This window comes from Fistularia commersonii, chromosome 23 (assembly GCF_037954325.1).
Source record: "Fistularia commersonii isolate RoL2024-O1a breed Wild chromosome 23, RoL_Fcom_v1.0, whole genome shotgun sequence".
In the NCBI taxonomy this organism is placed as follows: domain Eukaryota; kingdom Metazoa; phylum Chordata; class Actinopteri; order Syngnathiformes; family Fistulariidae; genus Fistularia; species Fistularia commersonii.
In genome coordinates, this window is record NC_141306.1 from 8,151,988 (window position 1) to 8,171,138 (window position 19,151).

Genomic DNA, 19,151 nt, shown 5'->3' on the forward strand with positions numbered 1-19,151 from the left:
ATTTTAACTTGTTGCATCCATCCAGCGGGACTCTCATGGGCATACTCCTGTTATTCACCCAGTCTGAGAAGGATGGATGGAGGGATGGATGCATGGATGGATGGAAACCCCCCGTTTGCAGCCATTTGCACTGTGTGGACATTCTTATCAGTAAAAGAGGAGTCCTGCAGAAAAGTTAGTTCTGAAGATGTAGAGGAATAACCAGCACTTAACAAAAGAATTCACTTGTAACACATTGTTTAGTAAAGAATATACACATACAGGACAACTATATTTTCTATATATTTGACATCAACATTAAGGGTTCGGTTTGGCCTTTGCCAGGATAAAAGTGAAACCTTGCTTTTGTCTAGTTTTATTACACAAACTATGCCTGGGCATCCTCTCAATCTGAAAAGACAGCAGTTAACTACAAGAGTAAAGAAACCAGGAATCCACAATTGTGACTGAAGTGAACCAACACAGATGGTGATAATAATAAAACATTTTATTTTGTATAGCACTTTTCTAAATACTCAAGACACTTTACAAGGAGAGAGAAAGCAACAACGAAAACATGGCATGAATAAAAATAGAAACAACTTTTAAAAAGAGAAATTACAATGCCAGTAGAATTGTGTATTTCAATGAACACCATGTTAGTGAGAGAACCACTAACAGAACTAACTGGATCTGGATTAAACGGTTAATCTGGTTGGGGTGAACTCAAGAGTGTGGTGTCCCACTGTAATTATACTCCGTGTCTAAACGACACCCTGCAGGCTGGGCTCGGACAAAGTCACTACTGGGGGCAGTGAGACTCCGGTACAATGCTTTTTCTATAGGAAAAGCAATTCTGAGGGGAAGGGGGCATCTTCTTGTTTTTTTTTTGTTTGCTTTTTTTAGGGGGGGGGCCACCGTAGCTTCCAAGCTGTCTGGTGAGTGAAGCTGGCTGAGCTGGGATGTAAGGAAACGTTACATCTTCTCTGCTCTGGAAGGTCGAGGGCTGACAGAATAAAAAAAAAAAAATAAATGAAAAGTTGACCAAGCACTTTTCTTTTAAGTGCTTCAATAACAACCAAAAAGTTTGAACACAACTTGATGGGAGATTTTACTCCCTGGACAACTCATGATTTCAACTACAACAATAATCCAGATGAACGTGAGTGGACATAATCTGAACTTTTAGTGTTGTAACGGGTTTAACGGTTGCCATCGGCGATTCCCATCAGGCAGTGATGACATAACGGAAGGCGAACAGGCAGGACCGTTTGACAATAATTTTGCAGTTTCCTTGTAAATAGGGCTGACTACAAAGAGCGCAAACTGCGCATTAAAAAAAGTCATGATACCCCCTCCTGCAGAGGGTGCAGATGAGGAAAACATGTTCATAACAATAATAATATAATAATAAGAACAGAACAACTTGACCTTTTCTTTTATTTCCAGAGGCCTCATTTTGAAGAGTTTTTTTTATGTTCTGAAACAGTCAGACTGAGGGGAGAATTTTGTCACTTTACTTTTGACACTTGGAACCCTGCTAACCTTGTTACTCAGGGTTTAGACAAGCAGTAGACACTTGGTCAAAACAGCTGCTGGGTTCATTTAACATGGGTTGGGGTGGGGGTGGGAGGGGGGCAGACACTATTCATAATCGTAAGGATAGATATTCTCATAACTAGGGTGGGAAAGCAGGGTGGGGGAGATAAATTCTTAGTGAAAGGACAGACATTTTAACTTATATCCAGTACATGGCATAGATCATACATGAGGGTCAAGGCAACACATTTGTTTTAAAAACCTAACTACTCAGTAATCAATCTCAACTAGTTCTCAACGGTGCCCTTCCCCATTTCCAAACACAACGGTCCAGGGGTTGGGGTGAGGGGGGCGCCAGGAGGTGTCCGGCACTGAGCGACTAGGCGACTGACCATCCTCCATCCTTGACGCTCAGCAGGGCGGGGAAGGAGGGGGTGCGTGGGAAGGTGGGGGTGGTGTCGGATGTGGCGTGGAGGGGCTCAATGGTGGAAGGGAAGGTTTCATTGATTGTAGAGGGAGCGCTGCTCCCAGGGCATGGCCTGGATGGTGCGTGGCACGGGGGAAGGCTTCAGCGTGGGTGCTCCGTTTGGATGGAGGGAGTGGCCGATGGGGTTGATGGTGGTGAGGGGCCGCTGAGGGGCCAGAGAGAAAGTGTCCTGGTGCTTCGCCTGTGGGGGGGGAGGAGGGGGGAGCAAATAAGAGCAAGGTCAAGGAAGAAGAGGAGACAGCAGGAGAAACACGGTCAGTGAAATGATGGCAGAGACAACTAAAAGCTTTGATGAGGTAATGCTTCTATGACTGAGGAGAAGATGGTTTCAAAATGAACAGCCTGAGATGATGAAAGGGGGGATGATGACTCCCCCCTTCAGAGTTAAAGCCACAGAGAGGGCAATTTTTATAAAAGAAGGGCCAATAATAATACAGCCTTTGATAAGGCAAGATGAACACCTGAGTCAATTATTGGCCACTAATGATAAACAGTCAATTCCAAAACAAAGTAACAGCTGTCTATTATGCAGACAGACACACACAATGCAGAAAGCAAAAAACGGAGCATATGAAAAATAGGGCTGCACAAAGAGGAAGTGTATATGTTTTTCAACATGTTTTTGTGATCAGTTCTCAAACCCTCAGGATCATCAGGAAGCTCCTTTCAGTGTCAACTAATACATCAGTACACAAAATTCAGGCAAATAATATAATAATTTAAGTATTGGAATCAAGAACAATATGTAGGCCTTTTTTTAAAGACACAGGGAATGCAGGACTTAATGGCTCATGCTGAACAAATGGGGCATGAGCTAATATTGACTCGCAGGGTGAAGTCAGCTTGTTCTCTGCTCTGTGCAGGAAAACGAAAAAAAATGAAATAAAACAGCTAATAAAAGAGTTCTAGTAGGATACAAGCAGACTAGGGGTGGAAAGAAAAGGCAACGTATGGCTGCTGGAGCCAATTCTTTCCCTATTTTGTATTCAGAATAGTTTCCCCGCCTAAATTTAAAACTCCGTAATTATCTGACTCCAAGTTTCAAAAGTGCAGGACTAAAGAGTACCACGCTGCCTGGCAGACGTGAGTGACTCACTTCATGATTTACAGGGTCAAACCTAAACATATGCTGTTAATTACACTGCTGGGACAAGTCAGACTGAAACGCTGATATTTGCAGCTTTCAGGAACTCAGTCTGGTTTATGGAGCAAACAGATCTGGCATATACTGGGACGGTAGACGCCGCCTTAAGGGCTTGAAGAATCCGCTCATAAAATCAAACCTAACAAATCTTGGCACCGATAAGCTTTTTTAGGATGTCCCCCCACTTCAGTATCTCATTTGTACGATTATTCAAAAGTCCATGTGCAGCCCTGATGACATAGATGTGGATGTGCAACATAAGCGGAGAGAGTGATTAGTGTCAGGGAGGACGGTTAGCAGCACAGCCCCATGTTAGTGGTGTTAGAGAGCTCCCGGGCCGCCGTTGGGATCGACTTCTACTTGGTTTCCAGGCTTTAGTCTTTTCCCCCGTGCTAACAAGAAGGCACTTTGTTAGGGCTACGGTACTGTTGTGTTCACACCTAACATGTAGCCATTCAAGGAGCAGAAAAGTACAGGGAAAACTCGGGAACAGAGAAGCAATAACAAAACGTCATAGCACTCTGAGGGGACGGTCTCCAAGCGGTTATTTTTATGTGATTTTTGTGTGATTTAATTACTATATGCAGATCAGAATTTTAATTTAAAAAAAAAAGGACATCTTATTTGATTTGTGAAATGGGGAGGTAATGCTTTGTTAGGGCTTGTTTGCCAGATGAAACAAAAAAAAATGTTGGGACGGTCATCTTTCCAGAATTTGAAATTTCACCTTACACTAATAAAGAAATGATGAAGAGTTACCCTATTTAACTTTGTATATGTAGCTTTGTGCTGAGAACATGGTTTTGTGTCAGGTCTGAACACAACACAAAATCACTTTCACCTTTAAAGTATCAATCTAAGTTGAGCTTCAATTTTATAGGGGTTATGGGGCTTTGATTTACTTTTCGTGGTGGTCTACATTTTAAAGAAACACATAGGGCTTCAGAAGATCGGAGAATAGAGCCGACATGAGTCCATCAGAAGTCTCTAAAGCTCAGGAGCTGAGTTGGTTGAAGATCTGCAAGTTTTTCTTCAACTAGCTCAGAGTTTCAAGGGCTCTCTTCCGAGGAACTCAGGCCTGCGCTGTGAGCAGAGGCTCCTGGTGGACAGGTCATGTTCAGATCATCTCCCCTGGGGTTAGTAGGCAGACAGGGAGGGGGCAACTAGCCAGCAGATAGCAAACGACGGGTGGGTGGCGATTCTCTCTCCTACCATGGGGTTGGCGCTCAGCCTAGTGTATCCCGAGCTCATCTCCTTTACCTCTGGCACCAGGGGCTGGAGCAGGGAGTAGGAGGAGGACGGGGTGGCACTGGAGGAGGAGACGTGTTTGTTGGAGGAGGAGCTCCTCATGCTCTGGCTGCTCTGGGACGACACAGAGCTAGGACGGCCCTGCTGGCGAAGTCGGGTGCTTAGCGTATGCTCCAATAGGAAAAGGAGGGAATCAAAATAAATGAAACAAGAAAAATTGACCAACCTGGTATCTCCTCCCTACCTGGTGGGGGTCGGGCACAGGCTGGCTGGCCACGCCGCCACCCTGGCCTCCCTGGGACATGGTAGAGACACAGTGGGAGGACAGAGGTTCCTGCTGGCCGTGACCGCCATGCTGTTGCGACTGCATCATGGAGGTAGCGTTGTTCTGCTGCTGCTGCTGCTGCTGCTGCTGCTGCTGTTGCTGACGGCGAGCATTGGAGAAATTGGAACGCCGGCCACCGGACTGGACAGGAGCAGGGAGGAGGTGAACAGAGAGAAGAGGGAAGTGTCAAACAACGGCGCTTGCTCATGAACTACTGATGCCAAATTTACAGCAGTAGTACAGTGTGTGATGAGTGGAGAACGACAGAGCAGAGAAGAGGTGGCTGATGAACGAACAAATGAACTGCTGTCACTTGCACAGATGCTTTCGGATTCTCGTGCTGTGCGATGTAGATGTTTCACATTCATGGTTTGGTATGCGTTGTCAGACTCACTGAGTCGCTACCTGCCTGTTCTCATAGCTCAGTAATGTGAGGAGATGGAGTGGTCAAAGAGTACACAAACTGACACACACTCACACAGACATTTTACAGGACACTCAACCTCCCCTCTAAACCAAAACAAGAGGCTGTCTATCACTCTCTTTCTCTAATCTATCACTGACTTAAGTAGCAAAATTGAATTTATTGAAATTCATATCAGCCCTATTCCTTTTTATGCTTGACCAACACAGGATTAATATCTAGTCCATCTGATCACTTGTAATTTGGAAGTGAAAACAAATGTGAACTTACAAGAAGGAATTTTCCTGGCAAAGTTGAAGTTTAACCACAAAATATGTAACTGAACAAAAAATACATATTAAAAAGCCATACTAGTAGAAATTCTTTTGTTAATCGTTATATTATTGGAACGTTTTTGGATTCGGATGGCTGAGTTGAAGCTATGTGTAAAAAAAAAAATGCTGTCTTCTACTTTTTCTAACTGCTATTTTTGGTGCCAATATAGCGATAACATACTGCAAGAGGAATTATTTAAATTTTTTACGCACATTCGCATCACTTAACTACTTACTAGCCACAATTAGCAATGCACTACCAACTTGTTAGACCATGAAACATCTTAAAGCCACTTACAGATGTTATAACTTTTAATAGATTTTATGGCAGCTGGGATTCATGTAGTTGCATTACTGCCACCTCCATGTTCTGAGCATATTATCTCACTGTGTGCATGTGAGCGCGTCAACCAATTCAGGGAGGAAAAGTGAAGTATTTGTGTTGAAGTGTGTTGGGAGACAAAGTATTACTATAACAAATCTTGCAAATTATGTGACTACTACCTGGTGGAAAATTCTCCATTGTTCTGGAATTCTAGTGCCTTGTTAGTCGTGAATTAGCTGTCAGAAGTGGCTAAGAAAGTGTAAGGCTTTTTTAGCCCAAATTAGACATGCATTTACATTTGTACATGTGTGTGTATGTGATATTATATATATATATATATATATATATATATATATATATATATAGCGCCTTGATATGTTGACTTAATAAAACCATGCGATATCCTTGGTTACCTGGGCTAAATATATTTGAACTGCTATTGACTATTCATTAGCCACTAACAGCTCAGTACATTTAGCTGTGTTTTGCTTTTTGGGGGGGATAAGATCGTTTAAGGCCTTCATTTGCAGTCATTCTCTTTTAGACAGGTATCAGTGGTTTACATTAGCTAAGTACAAACCTACTGAAGTTATAAGCTTGCGTTGCATGATGGAAGATATTTTTCTATTCTTTTCCAACCATTCCAGAACAAACAATCAAATAAAACATGCTGCCAAAGCAATCACAATGACTAAACACAAGTCGTTAAAACATATTATCAGCAGACCCTATAACTGTGTCTCGATTCATGTAAATCAACCATACAGTTCCTTCAAACCACTCCTGTGGAAGCAGCCATCTTTGTGTTTATAAAAGGTTCTCAGTGTCATCTGACATTAGCATTTCTCAGTAGCTATTGGTCAGTCCTTGCAATAACCCTCCCTGAAAGAGATGACTGACCGTGACTGGCGTGGTTTTCACGAACCCAGTGGAAATCAGACTTGAATAGGAGGGGGGCCAGAGAGATCAGCAGATTAAAATCACAGTGAGATCGGCAGATTTGTCTGGTTGCAAGGACAGCAAACAAGCTTGCCCAGCAAAAACCATACAAGCTGTGGTCTAACCAAAATTGAAGGATTAAGTTAGAGGTTTCAAATGCCAGTTTGGATACATTTTGAACTACTCACCCAAAGTTGATTCATCAGTTATTTGAGGATGGCGAGAAGATCAAAATGATAAGACAAGCAGCTTCACAAACAAACAATGCCATTATTGGAGAAACTGTAGAGGGGTTGCATAGTTGGACTATAGTTGTGTTCATTATCACCTTGGCAAGTAAGAGCAGTTATTAGCCACTGTTATCCATATGTTAGCATTTATTATCCGTGGGTTAGCACACATTAGCACGCCTTTTATGTTTACTGTACTTATTCAAGAGCAAAATTAGTGAGCTTTGATAAATGATTGTTTTTGAACCCCAAACGAAAGGGATTACAAACGATCTACACTTACAAAGTACCTGCTTGCTAACATTCACATCATCGATCAGAGCTGGAGCATAATAACAGGGAGTCCAACGCCCCTTGAAATCTGACAAGCTTACAGGAAAGCAGGAAGTGACACATCAGACGTATAAAACAAACTTTGTCTCACTTGTTAAAAACAATGCAAGCTGAAGTCTAAACTTTGATGTTCTAGGAAACTGAAGACTGCGTTGAACACAGGATGTAAATAAATATTTCCCGTGGTACCACAACAGGGCCAAACTTGCCCATGCGAAAACTGCTTTAAAAGCCCACTTGAAAACCCTGCCACGCTTACATAAGAGAGCTCTACTAAATGACAAAAAACAAATTGCAACAAAGCATTTCAATTTTCCATGAATTCTGAAATCGGGTTGTATGAAAAGGTTTTTCAGATGATTAACATCAAATATTTATTACTTGTCTACAGTGGTTTTGACATGACGCGATCGAGATCATTTGCATGGAGTACACAAACAAATAACATATAATTTGCATAACATTTGCATAAAGAAATAGAGAAAAGAAAAATGCCAGAGTTCAGTGTTTTTCAGACTTTACAGGATATGACACATTGGAAATGCACATGTTAAATGCCTTATAATTCATTCAAAGCCTCAGTTATCCCTGCAAAAACAACATTGAAGTTTGACATGTCTGTCCATACATCTCTGATAATAGCACATTAAGAGGAAAAAAAGGGGATGAATCTGATGATTCTCGACAAAAAAGAAAGGAACTAATTATATAAACTTCAACAAACTAATATTTTAAAACTTGGCTATATTGCCTGTATTAAAATATCAAATTCATTTAAGAGAACATGAAAGACCACCTTCATTTTCACTTCCAGGTAATTTGATCATCCAGATGGGGACAAATCCGAGTGATGGACAGGCCTTAAAAATTTCAAAATCATGCCTTGTGTTCTGCTGAGCGACTGCTGGACAGAGATGTAAACACTTAAAATCGGCTCCCTGTGTTTTTGATCATTTTGATTGTTACTGTGAAAGATTGTAAGACGGTTTGCTAAATGTTGGTCTAATTTTCTGGTTTTGCTTTTCAGTCAGACTAATAATATTCATGTTTTTTTTCATATAATCAGCACTAAGAATCAAACGTGATGATTTCCAGCTACAAAATAATACTTTTAAGTCAGTTTAAGTGTATGAGTCATATCAGGGCTCTACCAGTCGCTTTAACCTACTAGGATTTAGGTCCTTGCAATTGTATCTACAATAGCGTTTTTGAATCAACTTTTACTTGAGCTACAATCTAGTTTTGCAGACTGTCTCATACATATTAATGTGCGCATTCACAGACTCCCAGACACACAGGCACACAGACACTCACGCGCGCTCACACCAACCTGGTTTTTGGCCGCGGCGCTGCAGCGGTGCTGGGCCAGGTCCAGCATGGTTCGGTAGCTCTTAAAGCAGGACGGGCAGTTGAACCGGTTCTTAAGAACCCAACCCACGTGCACACAGACACACACATATATATAAATATTGATTACTAAACTTGTGGAAAAATCTGACAAATTTAATAACTTTTGTTACTTCTAACCCTAATCCTGCTCTTAATGTGACTCAATAGGGTCCTTTCGCTACAGAGGGGCATATCAACTTACTAACTGAAGCTTAAGAGAGGACAGACGTTCCAGAGCTATGTGCAAGAATAAATGCAACCACTTAAATAATATAGAATATTACTAGAAATGGACACCTCTAATACATGTAAAATTGGACATAGATCACTTCCTCAACACTATATCATTGGATATTTGTGACGATAATTATAAGAAATTATTAAATTATGGATTGATCAATTGGTCCATTAGAATTTTAAAAAAAGTTGAACATGTCTCAAAGATTCAAATGCATTTTGAATTGCACATGTTCAGAGCACCAGGATATAAAGCAGCCTGTGAAAACTGATTTAAAACTGCTGGTTATATTTAGGGATTACAAAGTCAATTATTCCACGGTTATTATAACAGACTTTTTTACCCACATGCAGACCAATGTTAACATTTCTGCTAACTTGACATTGTCACAGTTCAGTGACTTAAGCTTCACTGTTTCATAATACTATATATCCTGGTCACAACCAAAGAGGATGTTTTGTGATAAGTGAGGGTGGAGTTATTACTTTTTATTCTACTAAATGTAAACACAGAGGCTTCAGGTAAGACAGTGTTAGGAAGGATCTAGTTTCTAACTACAGCTTGTGTCCTGTTGAACAAGATTATCAGACTTTGCTGAGTAGCTTGATATCTTAGATGCAAGTGGTGTAACTGTACCGTATCTCAGTGATAAATTATTGCTCTTTCTAATGTTAACCTAAATAGTAAAGGTTAGCTTGAGAACACCCAGGTTGAGCCTGATCACCTTCAGTGAACAACTATGTCCACATATGGGAAGGAAAAACAAATAAGAGGGCACCCATGTAGGTACTTACAAAGAGTGCACACATATATAAAGTGGCGGGGAAAACTTTGAAAAAGTACTATTATAATCCATCCAGACTGATTGCAGGACTGGGACAAATCTGTATTGCCACAACCAACTTCCTGAATTTAGATTACCGTATATTAAAACAGTGAATAAAAGAAAAGGCCAACGTTCTGGTGAGATTGTACAAATGACACATTGTGACACACATCCAAAATAAATCTTACAAATTTTTATATTTCAATACCCCTCTACGTCCTCTAGACTTTATTTAACAAAAGCATCAGTCCACTGAGACTCTGTTTCCATGTTATGCCTGAAACACTCATGTGGAAGTACCTAGTTTTACATTTAAAATATAGATACACATCATTGTGGATGTAGCCTGTAAGGATTTATCAAAGTTGTTGTTACAAATGTAAACATTAACTTTGCAGGTACAATGGAACAGTTCTAAATATTCTTAACACCCCAGTGAAACTGGATCAATGGATAAAGGTCAGTCACAAAACAGTTATATTACTGATATTTTTGATTTAATTCAAAACATTTAAATATAATTTATTTCTGAAGTCTTTGAGTAAGTCAGCATTTGTCAATGAGCTGCTTTGATATGTTTCAATGTGTTGAATCTCCTTTTTCAGGCCCAGACCAACATTAACAGAACAGCTTTGAGATGTAAAAAAAATAACTTGACCTGATTGTTGGACGACACGAAGATTTCACTAATGCTTTACTTTGTATCTGTAAATTGTCAGCAACTTCTGTCACTATCATAGGTGCCATAAGAGAAGCAGTGTGCTACATACCCACACACAGGCAACCCCGCTATCTTCTAGGGCAATATCGATAACTGGGTTTTAAAGTCCAAACAATTCACTTTTCGCAATACATTTAAGAACTGATCCCCCCCTTTAGTTTACAGGACTAATTTGGTAGTCAGGAAGTTACCAACTTCCTGCAGAGAGCAACCCACACCAAAAATAAGGAGGACATCACCAGTTTTAGTAATGTTAGTTGAAATTATATTTCATTGAGCATTTTTCTCTTACCCAGGTTTGCTCTCCACATAAAGGAAACAAGAAAAACATACAGTTGCTCCTGAAATTGCAGCCTACATACAACTAGAACTAGTAACAGTTAGTACTACTGCCCTAGTACTATGCTCCATTACAAATGGATCAACACTGCCGCTACAGTCCGAGAGAATGACCATAAGCAGTCTTTGATGACTTCAGGTGGCAACATGGAGATGCAATTCAATAGAGGTAAGGGGCCGGGGGGGTGATTTGGAATGTGTTTGTTACCTGGAGTTTTTCTTGATGAGTTTTTTGTGATGACAGATTGCTTAAGTGGTATACATGCATTTAGTTAGCAAAAGAATACACAGACCAAAATAGGGAGCCTCTGCCATTACAGCTTTAAATTACATTACAGCAGCCAAGTGGACAACAGTGGCTAATGAGTGCTTTACCTTGTAGGGGGGAGAAAAAAAATGTATTTAAATTATTATTATTATTATTATTTCTTTTTAAATGATCAAACTGTTTTGAACTTAAATGCATTACCCATACTAACATAACTGCTGAAAATACTAGATAAGAAAACAAGTTGTACATCTGAAGGGTTGAACACGCCTAATTAAAAATCTCAGACTATGCCTAGCAACCATACTTTGTATTGCAGAAGGAATGTTATGCTACCATGGTCACTTTTCGCTTTGTCATTGCCGCTTTTTAAACTACAGTACTGCATCAAGTTAAACCTAAGGTCAAAAAGCTTTTGGGCATACCAGAAAAGGTCACACTGTTAAAGACCACTGACAAGTCATTAAGGAAAAACCTGACTTACCACCATATGTGACAACATAGTAATCAATGAAAGCTGGGAACCATTTATTTACTCCAAGAGAAAGAGTCTGATCTGTGTAACAAGTAGCAAAACTAACAAGTTGAACAAACAGCTGGACTAACATCTTCATTACAAATTGACTTGATTTACAGCTCAAGCTTACTTACCAACGATGCATTTGAAAGCATTGTTATCTGCTTGGCACACTGTTTGGGTAACCACAATATGAGTTTGTGCCTGTAATTGTCACCAAAGACATACATTTGTTCTGCTCCAGTTTTTAATAACCTGGGTCATGCTAACCACAACAAAAAAAATTGCAACTCCCTTATGAGGTGGATGGAAGTTAAAGTAATAAAAACAACATGGGTTAAACCATGCTGGATGTCAGTTTGATTGGTTAGTAATGTGAACAATGCAGAATGCTGAAGCTTCCTGTAGCAGAGGGAAAAAAAAGTACATTTCAAATTTAGAGAAAAGGCTGAGAACTGAACTTGTGACACTGAAATGTTTCAACCCAATTGAAAAAAGTTACAAAATCTTCACTATGACAGTTGCATTGAATAGTCAAAACTCATATCTTCTCAAGACATAACATGACCAAATGTACATGTTAGTCAACTTTTGTCACTTAATGACACCCAAAGTAATGTTCATGCATTCAGGAAGTAATAAATGTCTGCTTATCTACTAGATCCTTCTCATGTATTAGCAACAGTTCAAAATCAACCCCAATAAATGCATTTTGTCCTCATGTTTCAATAATAATTCAAAATCTAATGACCAGCTAAGTAATGAGCTGAGTATTTTTTTTATTAATCAAAACTAATACTTGCTACAATTTTTATTGGGTTTGTATTACTTCTGTGGGTGTATGAGTATGATTTTTTTTAACCAAAAATACATCAATGATTTCACTAGTATATGCAAAACAGTGTACCGTTTTTAAGACAGAAGATACAAACCAGAGCTTATACATGAGACAAACACGGTTGTGTTAATGGAGGGAAAACTGATCCCCGTGCTCATTGTTCTCAACAATGATCACCAGCTACTCAGATAGACAATTGAAATGAAATCATTTAAAAGCCCTTTTCATATATCATTGACATTTCAAAGCATAAGCAGCTACCTTACTCTAACACGACTGCAGGTCAAGAAGCATATTGCTCCAGGACCATAGCCTTTTAAAGGTAGCAGGTCACACGCAACACCCACCTGATTAGATGAAGCAGCACTGCAACGGTGCTGAGCCAGTTCCAGCATGGTCCTGTAGCTCTTGCAGCAGGACGGACAGTCGAAACGATTCGGTCCATCGTCATGGATCCTCTGGTGGTTGCGGAGGTACCGGGCCAGGCGGAAGGCCTTCCCACACAGGTCACACATGTAGCGTTTTTGACCATGGATTCGCATGTGGTTACGCAGGGACATGTAGTTGGTGTAGGGCTTACTGCAAAAGTCGCACCTGACATTCGGAAGAGAAATGGTGTTGAACATTAGAGGACAAGGATTACACACATGAACGTAAGGTACAATATGTCCCAGGTATGTACAGGTCTCACAGTAGTTATGAGATTACATATTTCACATCTCAAAGGGTATTTTCTATTTCTTAATGGCTGTCAATGGTTAATGATTCAAAAGATTAAATCCATTTGTTTTACATTTTTTCCTATTAACACAGCTTGCAACTAAAATGTCCATCCCTGGGAGCAGGACATGTAATACAGACTACTTCTGTCAGTCTGCAGGTGGTTTTCACAGATTTATAGATTAGTGCAGGAATCATTGTCACTCAAACGCTGAACCAAACTGCAATGAGGCAAACGTAACGATGGGGGGCATCCTTTCCTCCCCTCATCTATTCCTCTCCAGAAGCAGCAGCTTGCGGGTTAAACTGGGATACTCTGATCTTTACAATTTGGTTAAAGCGATTTGAAAACATGAAAATCTCTGTCCCATGTTTACTCTGGGATTGCCTCAAACTTTTTGCACAGCTCATACTGATATGCCTCATTCTAAACGCTTAAAGCGCCCCACTAGTTTGACCTATTACCTTTTAGAACAAGGCTTTCATGGAAACAATGTGGGCAGCAGCTCTACCAAGAATGTATGTAAAATTAATGCATCTTTTGGAGGGAAAACATGACAAATTTGCAAAGAATTTGAGTAATTCTTATACCCCACAAACCATGAAAACAGATTGGTGTACATAATATAGGAATCTATTTGTCACTAGATGTAAAATTTACTCCTTATAAGGTTTTAAAGCTGGTTATGGACCCTTTTTTTTCTTCTTTTCAATGTTAGGTAAAACAAGTTTCAAGCATGTAACAAGTCCTAAAAAGGTGAACCTGTCTGATATGATGGACAAAAGTACTCCTTGTGGCACATTACAGTATTTGTAGGATGACTGATGCAGTATATTGTTTTCATAAAACAATAGACATTAAACCCTTCTATTGCACACTGGTAACAATGTGTGTGACTGATTTTGTGGTCTTTGTCAACGGAAAGGTCCTTAGCAAAGATGGATAGGTGGCTTAACACCTCACCCACCATCAAAACTGTCTCATCGGGGAATTAAGAAAAAAAAGAAAGTAAAAAAAAAAAAAAGAAAGAAAAAGCTCTTCAGTGTTTTTGGTTGCATTTCTTTGGAGATAAACAATAGACACAAGCACTGGAAGGAGCTCCATTTGTTTTAGTGGGTTGACTGCCAGTCCATAAACCAAAGTCTCTGTTCTAATCATACCTCAGTCAGATTGGGTGGGATTATTCTTTACAAATAGCCTGAGCAATGGTGCCTTTTTTAACTGATATTAACCTGTGGAGGTTACCCAAAAAATTGCTTTGCATCTGTAGAGATATTTCCCAATGTAACTGGATCTTATCCTTTTAAAAAAATAAAAAAAAACAAAAAAAAAACAGAAGTTATTTTCTGTTTAGTATTACATTGTTGTTTGATGATGGGTTACTACAAGATGAGTAATGGATCACATGTCCATTCAGTGCGCTTCTTCCATTAAGTCAGAAAAACATGCATTACTTTATATTACATGGTGTTACCAACACCAATATTCTAACCCGTCTCTGTGTGGTTAACAGTGCACTTTTGCACACTGCGTAGGAGTGAAGACGCTTTGCTCTGCTCAGTAGGGTATTGAGACCAAACCCTCCCAGTTTCTCCCACTGTGTGTATCAAAGGCATTTTTGTGGCATTTTGTACAATGCGTGAACACAATATTCACATCTTTCAACTTTGATTGTGCATTAATGTCCCATTTGAAAGACTGAAGTAGAAACGATTGTTGCGTTATGCTCCATTTTTTAACGGGTAATTTTTAAATGTACAAATAGACCCTTATGCTTAACACTAATTGGGCTTAACTCTTGAGCCCATTAAAAGAGACCATTGGTATGTCACTAGATAGCCATTTGAGGAAACTGTACATTTCTGGTTTGGTTCATACAGCTGATATTAAAATTTTGATGTAAACTTCAAAAAATTTCATTTTTAAAATTAGCAATCTACCTTCTGCTTCTTTGATAAATACATCAGAAGATACAGACAAGAAGAGAACAGTCAAAGTAAGTTGAAAGTAGTGTTTGGAGAGTGACTGCAAGGCCACTGGTGACTAGCACTTGTAGTGAACACAGAAGGCAGTACATTATCTATGTATTATCATCATCATCATCATCATCAGTCTCTGAGTGTCTACCTGAAGTCTCCAGTCTTGTGTGTGAGCTTGTGGTTGAGCAGGGAGCTGGCGTGCTTGTAGGCACAGCTGCACAGGTCACAGACATACGGCCGCTCATCTGATTCCATGTCATCTGTCCCCGTTGTTGCCTGTGTCGGCGCTGGTGCTCGGGATTCCAAGGAGAGACTAGAACTGGAGAGCGATGCTGAAGAGAGACTGGAGCTTGAGAGTGTGGCTGAGGATGATGGCAGCTGGTCACACCAGCTGATGGTCGAAGTGGGCTGTCAAAAAAAATAAAATATTGATCGTTATTTCTACAAGTCACTGAAATATTGAGAGTAGCAACCAGTCCAGGGTGTACCCTGCCTCTGGTCCAATGACAGGCCGGATAACTCCAGCCCCCTAGGACCCTGAGTGCAGGATAAGCTGTATAGAAAATTAATACATCTTTATCTGAATAGATTGAGATGCTTGAGGTATCATACATAATTCAGCACATTTTACTCTAACCAATAACGAAAGCTGCCTGTGTGATTTTGGCCATAAGTTAGAATTCAGTTTTATGATATTTTAATGCAGTAGGAAATTGGAAACAAATGGTCTGTTATTTGATCTCATTCATTTTGAGAGTGACAAATAATGATTTGTCTTGGTTTTACAAAGTGTAACCAGACATTTGCTTGGAAACATAAGGGGACTGCTCAAGATTCCCATGTCTAGTTTGTTTGTTTTTTTTGCTTTTAGTCAGACCTATTGATGTTGATACAAAGGGGCACCAACACAACTCAGTATCATGGGGAAAACCTACATTCATCAACCCACATACATTTATCTATCAGTACACCATCAACAATACCCCACTCAGGTAGGTTTTAACTTGTTCTTCCGTGGAAGTTCAAGGTTATTATCCAGTTCAAGTGCACAAGGATTAAACATGTGCTTTCTTTCCATTGTGATCACAACAGCAGTGCAGGTGTGTGAGGACAGGAGTGTTCTCTAGTTTTTGTACGGTGCATCAAACTGAAATTCACCTTTGATTTTTCAGATGTGTCATCATTTCATACTTTGAAAATTTGCATTTATTAGTCATAAACAATCCATTACGCGGGGCCTATATTTTGCCACAGACCTTGATAGGATCGCAACTGCTCGCCAAGTAGGAGACACAATACATAAGGGAGTCAATTCATTGAGTAACATTTCACTGACCTAGCAGCATTACACATGAGATGGTGGACTTTAGAAATAAAAAAAGGCAGTGACAATATGGGATCTCTTTGTTCCCTGGTCAGCTGACATTAGATCCTCTATATATGTTTAATAAACAAATTAGTTATTAATCTTTTGCATTTCATCAGCAACATGTGCATATCCCTTTAATCAGAGCCCATCACTAACAATCATTTAAGGACAAATAAGTTGTTTTGAACTATACCTATTTAAACAATAGTTTATTGTGGCTTAGAACCTCTTGGTAGGCAATACACCATCGCCTGATAGCAATCGTAAATAATCCAAAAAGTGACAGTTTAAGCCCTGCTCAGAAGCATTCTTTGCTCAGCGACTTGCACGTGTACGAAACACAGGAGACGAGTAAGCATGCAAAAACTACCAAATCGAACACCTAAAAGACTGTTCAGGTATATACATGAATATGCAGGTTTGTGTGTACAAACGCAATGTCAATTGAGAGCTACCATCAATGAACCGCACAGTCTGGCATCACAAAGAGGTCTTTCAAAGTCCTCCGCGGGGCGTCTTCCGCTCCCGTTTCCTGTGGGCTGCCTCGTCGTGTTTACTTTCAGCACACACTTCACAATATCACGGCTCCCATGCAAATACCTCGAGCGTTCAACTTTACATGACCATATGCGTCTAATATCCGACCCGAAACAAAAGCGTAAACTTTCATTCGCGGCTCTATAGAAAAGTGAAATCCCGATTCCCACCGCTCCCGACACTCAGGGGCTAGCTAGCCCAACGCCGCTTAGCTAAGATGGTCTGTTTGTTAGCAATAGCTACGCTCGGCGACGCGACGCTGAATTAGCATGTGTTTCCCTAGCGAGCACGGGAGTCTCTAAATGGCAATGATTCGATAATGCTGAGTATTTGCACATTATAACATGAAACCGTTTATGATGGAGAAGAAGCTCCACCATGCACGGGCTAATAATTATTAGCATCTTAGCAAAAAATGCTAAGACTCAAAGTAGGCCGGAGCCGCTAAGCACGACGATTAAAGCAAAGCGCTTGACGAAGACGCTCTGTACCACAACTTCTAGTTCAATCCCGGTCTATGTTGACAATTTGTCACACGGACTCGCAATTATTGATTCTCTTCGGCTCAAATATACAACTGGACAATTAAATGGTCACAGTGTAGTTCCATTTGGCGCCTCGAACAGCTATTTGTTTGCTGGCTGGCTAACGGTTGTGGCAGCTTGGTATCTTACTCCGGAGTCGTTGGGATCCTTTTTCCAGAACAATTGGGAGCAGTGGCCGAAAGACTCCGTCGAGGTCACATAATTCACTCCGTTTCGGTCTTGAAAGTCTCCGTGTGTGCTGCCGGTATTAGTCCTGGCATACATCGTTGGTTTTGCGTTCTTCGTCTTAGATAGCTTGGAAATGGGACCGCTTTGTCGGGGTCTTCTTCCGAAAAGAAAAATATTTCTTCTGTCAAATGAGCGTTTTGGCGGTGGACATATCCCCGGACGCAGGGCAGTACTGCCCCCTGCTGGACTGGAGTGTGAATTACACCCTCAAGTGAATTCATGAGGTTTGTGCGCTTTGTCTCTGCAATAAATCCTCTGATGAAAATGTCATCCAAATACCTGGAGAAGGAATTAGCTCCATAACGATTCTCTCTTTGTATCCAGATAAATTAGAAAATGCTATTCTTTTTCTCTGCTTTATCTCAAAGATTTATATTACTTGTTTGAGTCTTGCTATTCCGGCCATCTATTCCACGAATTGGTACAATATCAATGTGTTTGCTTTTATAAGCACACTGACTCAGACACCCCCCCCCCCCCCCGTTAAGGAATAATTATTGTTTGGCTTTTAACAAAAGATAAGAGCTGTCATTTCCACGTTACTTATCACAGTCTGCTTTGTGCTAAACCACAAAACAGTGGTTCTTAATTCTCGAACCAAAATCCAAGCCCTGATATCAATTCAAACAAATCATCTCACTTGTTCGACACTCAAGTACTTGCTTTTTTAGACCCAAATACAGTATCCTAGCTTGGTGAGTTACCATTTGTGTAGATGTGAAGATACCCCGCCGCTCTCTATTTCTGTTTTTAGTTACATCATACAGTTTTTAAATTTGAATAGGAAAAAAATAATGTTTGGAAAAGTAATATCACAAGTTCAGATCAAGAATGAGGGCCCAAGGCACTGAACTGCAAGAGTTTTAAGGTCATTGTCCTTTGAGTAAATTGGCACCAATTTTTCAATGACCGAGAAATTCCCTTCAAATCAGCACATCATTCACATCACGATCTAGAAAGAAAAATCTATGAGAAACATGCAGTTTTAAACCTTTTTTCACAGATTTGTGCAGATAAGACTAAGAAAAATCATATGTCTGAAATAGAAAGGCTCTGGCAGGCTGATCAATTTGTTTACATATTGTAAAACAGCAGTTACAGAGACAAGCTGTTGCTAAGATACCTTGCCCTGGAAACCTATTGCTTTTTGCTGCGTGATGTCTTGTCAACTTTTCAGTCATTTGCTTTTGTAACTGTCCTAGTGCATTCTAGTGCTCTGTGTCCCCGTGTTGATGACACTCACTGTGACCAAATGAATGCAGTTGCAGTACTGAAATGAGCACATGAGCTGGTTCCTGAGGCCTAGAGATCAAGCTTTGGGAACTGGAGGAAAGGTGAAAGCAAACATT

At 40.2% G+C, this 19,151-nt stretch overlaps 1 protein-coding gene across 6 annotated transcripts; it reads right to left on the minus strand.

Moving 5' to 3' along the window:
* Window positions 1-472: 472 nt before the first annotated feature.
* Window positions 473-17,909, minus strand: LOC147220922 (uncharacterized). 6 transcript variants are annotated; one of them, XM_086170474.1, is made up of 7 exons: window positions 17,704-17,909; window positions 15,272-15,531; window positions 12,771-13,017; window positions 8,618-8,707; window positions 4,642-4,863; window positions 4,362-4,568; window positions 473-2,186 (listed from the first exon to the last, which is right to left on the minus strand). In XM_086170474.1, exons 1-7 carry the CDS (start codon window positions 17,836-17,838, stop codon window positions 2,019-2,021), a joined length of 1,329 nt encoding a protein of 442 aa, XP_086026600.1. In that variant the 5' UTR covers window positions 17,839-17,909; the 3' UTR covers window positions 473-2,018. The 6 variants fall into 6 exon arrangements, with proteins under 6 accessions (XP_086026600.1, XP_086026602.1, XP_086026601.1 ...); XM_086170476.1 differs by having other exon boundaries at window positions 4,362-4,538; window positions 4,624-4,863; XM_086170475.1 differs by having other exon boundaries at window positions 4,362-4,541; window positions 4,624-4,863.
* Between the last annotated feature and the right edge of the window lie 1,242 nt (window positions 17,910-19,151).

Coding starts and splice junctions, on each gene's coding strand:
- LOC147220922 (XM_086170474.1), bottom strand. CDS start 17,838: ATGTATGCCAGGACTAATACCGGCAGCACACACGGAGACTTTCAAGAC. Junction 15,532..17,703: donor AGGATCCCAACGACTCCGGA/GTAAGATACCAA, acceptor TTTTTTTGACAG/CCCACTTCGACCATCAGCTG. Junction 13,018..15,271: donor CACAAGACTGGAGACTTCAG/GTAGACACTCAG, acceptor TCCGAATGTCAG/GTGCGACTTTTGCAGTAAGC.